Source organism: Symphodus melops (assembly GCF_947650265.1).
Source record: "Symphodus melops genome assembly, chromosome: 1".
Taxonomy (NCBI): domain Eukaryota; kingdom Metazoa; phylum Chordata; class Actinopteri; order Labriformes; family Labridae; genus Symphodus; species Symphodus melops.
The window spans coordinates 3,899,688-3,911,745 of record NC_136691.1 but is presented as its reverse complement, the minus strand read 5'-3'; the positions used below and the strand labels follow the sequence as shown (position 1 = coordinate 3,911,745).

General features: G+C 42.4%; 1 protein-coding gene across 2 annotated transcripts in view; it reads right to left on the bottom strand.

Moving 5' to 3' along the window:
* Positions 1-8,950, bottom strand: part of trim67 (tripartite motif containing 67) — a 53,536-nt gene extending 44,586 nt beyond the window's left edge. Inside the window, exon 1 of one of the 2 annotated variants that reach the window (XM_079362944.1) lies at positions 7,978-8,950. In XM_079362944.1, the coding sequence (XP_079219070.1) occupies positions 7,978-8,907 (930 nt within the window). In that variant the 5' untranslated portion in view covers positions 8,908-8,950. The remainder of the gene's footprint in view (positions 1-7,977) is intronic. The other variant, XM_079362945.1, reaches the window with a different exon arrangement.
* Between the last annotated feature and the right edge of the window lie 3,108 nt (positions 8,951-12,058).

The window sequence follows — 12,058 nt, the reverse complement described above, 5'->3', positions numbered from 1 at the left end:
GCGACGTGTCGTCTGCGACGTGTCGTGCGTTTGAGTCCAATCACTGCTTGTTTACCTCTGTCGTTTGTTATTTGATTTTACAGTCTACATTTTTTTGAGCAACGGCAACAACTGAATATCCCCCCCTTTGGGATTAATCAAGTATTTCTGATTCAGATTTCTTGGCCATTACAATGTCCCTGCCTTCTTTTTATTTTTTTATTTGTCTCTCCTTGAAGTTTATATATCATTTGTGAATTGGTCGTGTAGGTTAATGCTGAAAAACACAATAAAAGCATAAATCTCTGCACATCTATTCATCCATGATGTTGCTTTGTTTTTCAGGCTGCATGACAATAAAAAATGTTTTTTAAAAAGCTGTAAGATTTTTATGATCACAAAAACACATTTTCTAGAAGGCTGGGTATCAACAGCTTTCAAACCTCAAGCTTCATAGCAATTAAAAGTAGAAAAAGGCAGTCAGGAGGAGATAGCAGGTCAATCTGCATCTCATTACTCTCCCACGGCTGCATCCCCACTCTGCAGGATTAACAGTGAACTGTCTTTGCATTGCCTGTAGTTTCAGGGCTAATCTGACCTCGTGATAATTCAACTCACAAAACACAAATTGCCTTTTTTCAAGTCTGTCGTTTTGATATGGTAATGACCCCGAACATTAAACAGCAGCCTCACTTCACACACTGTTGCTATACGTGTAAGCCTAAACGTTGAAACTTGAATATTAATAAGGGGAGGAAAGAAAAATCCAATCATCCCGTTTTAAAATCGTAAAATGCTCTTTAGATGACGGTGCAAACTCTGACGCTCCGAGAAACTGCAACTCTGCAGTTGTGGGTTTAAATATTTAACTGTACGCAGTGCCACAGTGAGCTGCTCTTTACTGGACTGAGAGAGGTCACACACACACACACACACACACACACACACACACACGTGTGTATGTGTGGGGGCTTTAAATAGACCGTGTGTTTTCTGCTCGACTGATCAGAGGAAACTGGATCAGTGTGTCTTCCTCGGCGAAAGTTCATCCGCTTCACAAAAGCATCTTCCGGCCTTCAGAGGTCGTGTGTGTGTGTGTGTGTGTGTGTGTGTGTGTGTGTGTGTGTGTGTGTGTGTGTGTTTAAGTGTAGTGGGAAAGTCACCCCCAGGCTGCATTATGGTGTACTGAGGGTTTGATTTACAACAGATTCAACGATGATTCGAAGGCCTCCCCGAGGTGCATCTCCTGTTCTGCGAACTCTCAAACGTGAAAGATGTAAAACATGAAACACATCCATCCACGCGCACATTTTCACAACAAATAAACAAATCAAAATATTTATAACTCAGCTTAACTATCGCTGCAAACGCATGGAGAGGGGCTGTAACAAACTCATGCTGCTACCTCATGTTCAACTCTTAAAGAGTTTGACAGAGACAACAAGAGACGTGAGACTTATGTTATTTAACCCAAGGTAACACACACACACACACACACACACACACACACACACAGACACACACACAGCCATGTTCTGCTGAATCATGGAAGACCTTCATCAGTCTGATTCGGAGGCAGCGGAGCATCATGTATATTCATGAACCGGCAGCCCAAAGTCAAACCTCTGAATATTTAAATGAATACATTTACAAGTGTTGCTGCCAAATGATCAACCACAGCAAGGAAACATCAAAACCAAAACACGACGGTCGTTCATTATCAATCCCTCCAGCCTGCTCAAGAAACACCTCGCAGTGGACCATGTTCAAATATGTCCGATTTTAGTGACTCACTTGAACCTGAGCGTGCAGCTGTTAACTAAGGTGAAGAACCAGAGTGTATCTCTGCCTTCTCAGGACCGCTTTACGCGCTCTCTCTCCAAAAACACACAAACTGGAATTGGGAAAAGAGCTTTCGGGTGTCGTGCACGCTCAGCCTGGAGTCTGATGCAGAATGACTTGAAACTGTGAATCTAAAATGAAAGACCTGGAAGCAGATTCTGTTGGAGTCTGGACGGCTTGAACGTTTGACTCCCGCATCAATCTTTTAATGCAAATGTGCTGTCTTGGACTTTGTCTCCCGTTTGTGTCTCTGACTGTCTCGCCTCGGCCTCCCTTGGAAAACAGATTCTTAATTTCACCGGGACCGACCTGGTTAAATAAATACAAATTAGAGCAGGTACCAATAAATCAATGAATTAGACTGAAGATGAACCACGAGGCAGAAGAAGAAGAAGAAGAAGAAGAAGAAGAAGAAGACGAAGAAGAAGAAGATGAAGACGAAGACGAAGACAAAGACAAAGACAAAGACGACGACGACGATGAAGAAGAAGAAGACGAAGACGATGAAGAAGAAGAAGACGATGAAGAAGAAGACGAAGACGAAGAAGAAGAAGAATACACGTTCTCTTTTCTTCTCCACTCTTTTGTTGATATTGTGATTCCACTGAACTGAACACAGCGCTGATGTGAAATGTTCTTATTATAGCGTCATGCAGCGGTCTCTGTTGCTTCGTCCATCCATCGTGTCTTGCCTCCCTCCGCCCCTCCCCCCACCCTCTGCCATCCAACAGGGACGCTGGGAGATGCATATTATGTTTCAGAAGAAATCAGAGGGCGGTCCTCGTGTTGATGTGGTTGTACAAAAGATTTAACCAGATTCTTTGCATTTTAGTTTGCTGGATCTTGGTTCATCTTTCGCCTGATGGATTTATTGGATCCTAGTTTGTTAAGAGCTTCTGAGACGCGAGACAGCACTGACCCGGATGCTAACAAGTTAAGAACTAGAGTTCTGTGTATTAAAAAAGAAAACTTTTCAAACATAATGACTCACTGCCCAGACTTCTGCCACGGCCAATGAGCAACTCTTCTTCTTTAAGCAGATCTCTCTCAACCAGAACAAAACCTATATACACCTCTGGATGTATTCAAACATGAACTATGTCCAAATGTAATTAGACAAACAACTTACAACCTTTGTAAAACTTTTTGTTTTTACACTTTTGATAAAATCCTTAGATGTCGTATATCTCAAAGATCTTGTGAATCTACTACAACATTAATCAAAAGGCGGGGAGAGAGCGCTCTGTCAGTGCCGGCCTCGCTGAGTGACACTTCACAAACCCAACAGCCGTGTCTGAGACACAAACGACGCTGTGCGAGCGCAGACTGAGAGCGAGAGAGACAGCCAGTCATCGATCTCCCTCAACGTGAAGGACACCATATTAACTATTATTATTATCTCTTATTCATACGCCGCTCATTACTTATCAACGCCCTCTCACTCCTGCACTCTGATGGGATTTTCACGGTCCATTTATGGGAGAGCGGGTGGCTGAGGGGGAGGATGGAGGAAGGGTGAGGAAGGAGGGGGTAAAAGGAGATGATGGTTGAATGATGAGCATAGAGGCTGAATATAAATATAATTGATACAACCTGCAGTGGTGTTTTCACACATGCATAAAAATCCTAAAAACTCTCCTGAAATGTGGGGTGTGACGACAAACTTGACCCGGAATAAAATATCCAGATGATAATTACTGTGTGTGAGTGGTCAGGGGTGATGATGTTTATATCCTACCACTCGTAGCCGACTGTGTTTATAGCTAACGTTAGCGACAGTGATGGAAAGATGAACCGTTACCGTTAACCGATTCGCGTTCAGGGATCAGTTTTGGTTTAGCGGAGTGCCATGGACAGCTCCCTAATCATGACAAGGATCAGCACCTTAAAAGTGACTTAAAAAAGCTCAAACTGTTTCAAATTGACTCACGATACTTGTCAGTAAAATTGTGCTTTGGAATGGCAGCTTGTGAAATAATAAGAAAATGTTTTATATCTCCCTGTCTTGACTTTTTTCAGACCTGCTTTCTCTCTACAGGAGGAGGAGGAGCTGATTTTTCTTTCATTCCAACAATTTAAAAAAAAGGCCCAGTTAAGTTTAGCTGCAGGGGGGGAGGGGGGGGGGCATGTCTCCTGGTGTGAGGTGCAGTAAGGTGCACGTAAACAATCAAGTCAGGAAGACATTTAGGAGAAGCCCGTTGTGAAACGTTCCAGAAACGTTCTGTTTGAAACTGAAATGGGCAAAGATGCTGGAGAAAGATGCTATACAAAAACAAAAAAAATCAAAAGAGGGATTAGCACCATTGACCTACTTCGCAGGACACGGACAAAAATGGCTTTTAATTGACCCCGATATGTGGATGTGATAATGGAGATGGCCTCAAAGACGCTGTATTAAACACAAGTAGTGTTCTGATTCAAGAATACGGTCCTGCAGCCTCTTTAATACTTATATTAGCAGTTAATTCTCCCTTAAACCCTTTTAATTCCTTCCCAGTGGGGGTGTTTTTTAACCTAATCTCTTGATTAAAGTGGTAATGATGACTATTTTTTACTGTTAAAATACTTAAAACTGTCCCCCAGTGCAAATCAGCGCTTGTGGGATTTCTGCAGGACGAGCAGAATGGTAAAAAACAATCACCGATGTACAAACGTTGTTAACGTAAAAACATGGAAGGTCTGTTTTAAATGTTAGCAGGAAAGTCAGGACGTACTGAACCCTGAGGGAGGTGAACTTGAGTTGACCCCGGCCCCCGGAGCACTTTTTTAAATTAAGGAAAGAGTCATGAAAAAATGAATTAAATCATAAATCACTTTAATCATCCTTTAATGATGCAGGCGGGTGATTTTTTTTTTGGCAGGCAGAGGGACGAGCAGAGGCCAGATGAGGTTTGGATGGTAAAGTAAATATCTGGTTTTAGACACATTTCATCTATTGTGAAGTTAAGGAATGGTTGTTGTTTTTTTTGTTATTATGTCATAATATTTGCTGCGTCCTGGATTAAAAAATGTAAGACTGATCCAGAGGGATGCATTTACAATTTCTACTGTTTCCCGTTAGATTTGTGACCCTAAACTAATGACGTTGGCCTCATTTTACCCATCGAGGAGCACGTTAATGTTTGCAAACTTAGATACACCAGAGAAACACTGTAGAGCCGATTTCTGATCATCATCTTCACACCACAAAATGTCAGGGTTCTGTTCAACTCGCACGTTTAAAACCCAGCACCAAAGAAAAATGTGACTCACTTTGCTTTTGTCCCAAATCGCAAAGCTCAGTCAGTTTAGATTACTGAGTGTTTTTAATCTGCCGACCTCCGATGCCAGAGGGAGAACACCAGATTCTTTATTTTATGTAAGCATGATTGAGCTGACGTATTTCATTCTTTTGATTAATATGCAGAGGTCGGAAGAACGTGCAGACAATGTAAAAACCTCACAGGAAGACATCCAAATGAAATTACATTACATGACTTTTTTGTAAAAATTAATGTATTATTACTTTGATGAATCAACATGAGAGCAGCGTTTAAACGTTGTCATGGTAACGACGGGTAATTTAGATAAAAGGTGAACTGGGTTAGCACAGCCATCATGTCACATGGTTTTTCAGCGGAGTAAATGCACAGTATAACGATGTCCTGATGTTGCATGGAATCATGGGAGTTTTTTGGCTTCGATGCCAAAAAGCCAACTTTATCGATCTCAATCTTTCTGACATGACACAGAAAGAAAAGATGTTGCTGTTAAGTGATTTTAGTTTAGGTCATTTCACTCACTGTGTTTTTTCATGCACTGTTAAGTTGAGCTTCTGGTTTTAGATCAATAATGTCATTTAACTGGACCAATATCGTTTTCCCAGTAAACCAGCACCGAGGGGGAGGGACAGAAGTATATCTGACCCTGCTACGCCAGGTGGTGATATGATGACCTGCTTTCAGCTCGCTACTATTGGACCTTCTTCCGGTTGACCTCTTACATCACATGCAAAAAAAATCCACAAGCAAGTCAGCAGGCGGCAGACTGGTTGTTTGTCGGACGGTGAAAACATGCTGATCTTTGATTCATTTCTCTCGTTTTCTTCCCCGGCTTCTCTTCTACACATTGATATAAAGTGGCGACCACCGGAGTTGAAGAATGATGCCAAAGCGGAAAAAATCAAATGCACTGCAGTACCTCGAGTATCCACACGAGGTTGGCTGTAAAAAAAACAAACCTTGAAGTCGCTTGAACACACCTTTAAGAAAGCTATTTTTAAAGTAGAAATAATTGAAGTAGCTTGAATTTCCCTCAGTGTTAATAAAGTATCTATCTATCTATCTATCTATCTATATATCTATCTATCTATCTATCTATCTATCTATCTATCTATCTATCTATCTATCTATCTATCTATCTATCTATCTATCTATCTATCTATCTATCTATCTATCTATCTATCTAAATAAATAAATAAAGGTGTTTACAGCCTGGTTTTAAAAACTAATTTGGCAGGACAAGCTGATTTCCTGATCTTCGAATAGATCGCATTTCCAATATGGCAACCACCATTCATGGGTGACCTCACCGAGACTTTGTTCGTACTGATATTCAGTTGATTGCATTGACGCTGTTGGACTTCCTGATGTGAATACTCTGCCACACGATCCAACTTTGAGTTCAATCATCCGACTTCAAGAAATCCGACTTCGTATGATCTTAATTCCAACCACATGTATGAATATATTTTCTGACAGTCCAGTTTTAGTCGCACCAACACAATGAACTGACATCATTTAACATCATGTAAACATCATGTTTCCCTGAATTTCCCTCGGGATCAACAAAGTATCTATCTATCTATCTATACTGATTTGATGTAATTTGAACATAAATAGTTTGAGGGTTTTTCCCCCCTCAATCTCTGAACATTTGTCGTGTCAAAATAAAGAGCATAGATCTTCACGTTGTTATATACTTCAATACGACATGGCCAAACTCTGTAGTTTAATGATGTGTGAATGCACCAGAGTTTAAAGACCACGAGGGCACGTTATCTCCAGACAGATGTTTCAAAATCACTCTAAAAAAATGTTCAGGCCTTCACTCTGACATGTGGAGCAGAAGCTCATCATTCAGTCGTATGTGGCTGTGAAACAAACTACAGTCAAACCACATTACCTCAAAAATTCATAAAAAAGCCTGTTATTCCTGTTCCTACCCTAAAATCCTCCCACAGAATCTACAACACACCGCTCTCCCTTCAGTCAGCGCACACAAACACACTCAACAAGACAATCAATCACCAATCATACAGCTGTGGGCCAGAAAATGCATCAAACATCAGCACAAAGCAGTGTGACCTATACGAGATGACTCATACTGCACACACACACACACTCCCACACACACTCACACAAACAAATACACACTGAAGGTTTTTTTTTTTTTTTACGCCTACAGTAATTATTTGATTCGGAGCCTCTCCTGATGAATCAGTCAGGCTTCTCTAATGGACGATTCGCCCCACATACAGTGAAAACTCAACGGCAGACATGCTGCATCTATGTTTCTGTGACTTACAAACTAAACAAACACACTGTATGTCATAACATCGCTGTTTCAAACAAAGATGCCATCCATGGAGCCATGATTGAGGGGCACGTCAGGTAATCTGCAGTGTATGAGTGTGTGCAGTGTGGGTGTGTGTGTGTGGGTGTATTATAAAAACACACAAATACCTAAGTGGCTTGAGGTCTTTTTGTGTGTGAGTGTGTGTGGTGGTGGTGGTGGTGTGTGTGTGTGTGTCCTTAATGTGTGAGTGCATTAGAGAGTGTGAGTGTGTGGTGTGAGAAATTTCATGTCAGATTTCACACTTTAGTGCAAAGCATGAAGATGAATTCTTACTTTGTAGTGTCTCTTCTCTGACTCACCGTGCTGCTTGTTTTCAATGAATTTTGAGTATTATTGATCACATTCTGCTTTGGTGCTTTGGCAGAAAATGTGAGTGGGAAACTTTTCTGCCAAAAAATTGCTTGTGTGGGTTGATAGTGAGTGAGTGAGTGAGTGAGTGAGTCAGGGAGCGACATGAAATATCGAATTCAATACTGGCGCATTAAAAGTCGTATACAATCAGTTAATTAGGCTGTATTGACTTGTTGTGTGTTTTCTCACCTTGTGTTGTTTCCACATCATGGCCAGCGTTTTCACGTCGTGTTTTGCGTGTTTCCCCTCCTGCAGACACTTCATGCACACCGGAATCTTGCAGCTGTAGCAGTACATGCTGAAGTTTTCCGCTTCGTGGTCGATGCAAGTCGCTGGTTTCCGCGCGGTAGCAGGCGGCTGCTGACCGTCGCCGCCTGCTACGCCGCCGCTGCCTCCGCTTGCCGCGCCTCCTCCCGGCGCTTGCTTCCTCGGCGGCACCAGGCGGTGTTTGGCGAGTGGACCGCGGGACGGGTGACACCGCTGCTGACACGCGTTGCAGTAACAGACGTCGCACTGCTCGCACATTACCGTCGCGTCAACCGGGTTGCGGTCGCACAGCTGGCACTTCACCGCCGAGGAGGACGCAGAGGAGGCGGCGGAGGCGGCGCGGTTTTGGTGGTACCGCGCGACGATGGCCTCAAGAAGCCGGTTCCGAGGGAAACCCCGGAGTCCACGCTCGTCTAGAGAGACGCTCCGGTGACACAGCGGACAGGTGAGGGAGCAGTGTCGGAGGGCGACGGCCGGAGGAAACACACGCACACCGTTTGGAGACTTGAGCTGGCACGGCGTGTAGGAGCCGTATCCGCTGTCCGTCTCGCTGTACAGACTCATCTTGTCCATGTCCAGGTAGTCGTAGTCAGAGCTGCCGGAGGCTCGGCTCTGCACCGGGGTCTCTCCGTCCGGGGTCTGGACCGTGATGTTCCGAGCGCAGGCCAGGCAGACATTGTGGGAGCACGGCAGCAGGATGGGCTCCTTGAAGAGAGAACCGCAAACGGGGCATTTTAACTCTTCCTCCATCGCTCCCGTCTGTTCGTGTGGACCGGCCGGAGGAGAAGCAGCTTCACTGAAAACACTCCAGCACCGACTGACGCGGACAGCTCCGCGAGAGATTCTGCGCATGCGCGAAATAGGGGCGGGGATTGATCTTGATTGATGGGTTAATTTAAAAAGCTCTGAAACACGTTTTGACCAGATACCAAAAGACTAAAAGATGTTAAACATTTTTTTTATTCAAATCATTCATTAAACAGCTTCATTCTACATGTAACAATTTACCTTTTATATATTATATCTGTGAAGTTTTATTGTCTCGGTCACATTGAATAAAAGTCAGTGTTAGCACTTGAAGCCTGGTTTATTCAGTATTTTGTTAACTTTAAAGTAAACTCCGAAGAGAAACTTTCTGTTAAATTAACAGTTTAATATCTAGAATTCAGTGTTTCAAAGAAACTGGGGAGGCCGCTTGTTTGTTTACAGGAGACTAATGAAGAAAAACACCAGAATAACAAGAATCACTAAATTCTCAATTATTGAATAGTAATGGAAGTTACTAAATGTACAAGCAAAACGTATTTTAAACATTATAAATTACTAAATAAAATGTAAAAAAAAAAAAAAAAAGAATAATTGAAATTAAATTAATACAAAAATCCCACAACAGCAACAACTTTCAAATTCGATAGATAGCCTTCATGAAATCATGTGTAGATCTGTTCAACAGCCTATATATGTTCTGTTTTAGCCCATGGCACTGACCAGATGTTTGTTCTTAGCTGAAGATGATACCTTCAGCAGGTTACACACAACAAGATAATGTCAATTTTGGGTCTGATTCCCCTCGTCTGAACAAAGTCAGCGCTGGCCTGACTAGCTGATGGATCCAAAGATTGTGTCCCCAGATTGTCCTGTGGTGTGAGGTGGGTCAAGGGGGATTTTTGTCCTCCCAGATCTGCTCGAAAGATTTGGAATCGTATATTACAATTAGAAATCCTGTCGTGTCTGGAAAAGGAGAAAAACAGCCAATAAGGAAGCCAGCTGACGCCATAGTAATAATCGGATTCACGTTTAACTCAAGAACAGTGCACAGTGACAAAACTGTCATGCTCTACTTGAATAAATGTGCTTTGCAACCACAGCCAGTTTGAAATAATGAGCTATTTGCCTTTTGGTTGTTTACTGTTGTATGGGTAAGTCTAACGTTCACACTGTGATGCAGGGAACATGAAGGCTACGATTGTCGATCATGATGTCAACACTAATGTGACGATAATGACGATCATTTATTTTGACTTCCTGATGCTCTGCGTTTGTTCTGGCCTGTCAGTCTGAGACGGATGATTGTGGAAGCTGATACATTTGTCAAATAGATGATGAGACAAAAGGTGATCACCCAGTGCAGACTAAGTCAGATTCTCACATCCACATCTCACTGAGGGTGGAGCCTCAAAATGAGTCAAGATGTGTCACCAGTGTGAGCCTGCTACCTTGTGACATTAGCCCACAGTGTTAGCTAAACATTTAATTGACTGGACAGCAGCCGTGACTAAAGCCCCTCCGGGTGCAGCACTAATCCCACCCACTGTGACAGCTTAGCATTTATTAGCCCTGTTAGCACCCCCCTTACCCAGTTACACATCTGTTCTGAAGTGAAATTAGCGTGTGCATGGTAACTGTATCTCCCACTTACATGTGAATGTATTTATTCACATATGTAAGCAAACTTTCACAACATCTCGCTCCAATTTCTATCACTACATAACTTACCCTTAAATAGGATCTGAGGTTCTGAAGTTTCCTCTTGTTTCAAGTCATTTGAGGATATGCACATATTAAAGTTTTAAAGGCAGGGCTGTACATCAACTGTGAGACAGCTCAGTGCGATAGCTGGAGATGAAAGCTCCAGTTAAATTATCACTGTGACAGCAAAGCAGATGTCTAAATGGTTTCTCAAAGTGCAGCAATCTTTGAAGATGCTCCTAAAGAGAATCCAAATGCCCAACAGTGCGAACCCCTTCAAAAAAAAAATCCACTCACAGAAGAGTTGTTGTGAATTTTTTTTGGACAGCTTAACTCAGGATTTTTTCCTTTCTTGGGGCGATGATGGCCTAGAATAGGTTGCACTTCTAGTCTTGCAAGCAGGTGGCCCAGGTTCAAGTCTGACCTCTGCCCCCTTTCCCCACGTTGTCCCCCTGATGTTCTACTGGATCCACAGTCCTATCCAGATACAGGCAGAACACTTCAGGCAGCTCAGAGTCTCTTCATCAGTAATAATCCTGTTTTGATCCCTTACTCCTGAGGTCCACATCATGTGGAAGTGTCTTTGAGCAGGATACCAAACACCAGGTTGCTCTTAAGCCTGTGCTATTGATGTGTAACTGTGGGTTGCTTTTTTTTTTCTTTTTTTTTCTTGCTAATAGTTTTGAAAAGAAAAAGTCCCTTTACCACAAAAAAAGCAGAAACTGAAAGCTGCTTAACTGAAATAAAAAAAGTTTCGTATTTGATAAAAAATCTGTGTTACTTTGAAGAGATGTAAAAGTGTAAATTCATGCTTAAAAACAAGTTGTGTTAAAGGTGAAGACCGGGGGAAGGACCCAAACACAGACGGATGAGGAAAAGCTCTTTGCACTTTATTGATTTAATTAGGTTAAAAATGAAGGTACTAGACAGGCACGTTTTAAAGCCAAGAAGCTGTTTATCATCAGCAGGAATCCAATTGAAAGTCCACTGAGGTCAAAGGTCAAACATGCAGATCAGACAAACTTCAACATGTGAAGCAAAATGTATCTAAAAAAATCGACTTTTTTAATTCAGTTTTTGAATCCAAATAGTTTCAATCCTCCCATAGATTTATATTTTGAGATGTAATACTCACACACACACACCAAAAAAACGTGTTTCTCTTGCATTTATCCTTTGCTGATGAAGACTCAAAACTACCATCTCCTCATCATGCGAGGTATTTACTGTACTCTCCTCTGGGACTTTCCCCCTGGAATAATCCCGCCTGATGCCTTCTTCTCTGCGGATAAGCTGATAACTTCTCCCCGGGGCTTTTCCTCGATCCCTCCATCCAACATCAGCTCGTATAATAAGATGAGCTGTGGAGCAGAGTGAACAATCGTGAGCACAGCTCCAAAAATATCTCAATCTGCCATCGTGGCACGTTGAGCTTTAGGGAAAGATGAGCGATTGTTTTTTGAGGCTGCAGACCGGTTTGACTGTAGCAACAGATGCAAAACACACTGGTGGAATTATTGAATTCAGAACTTGC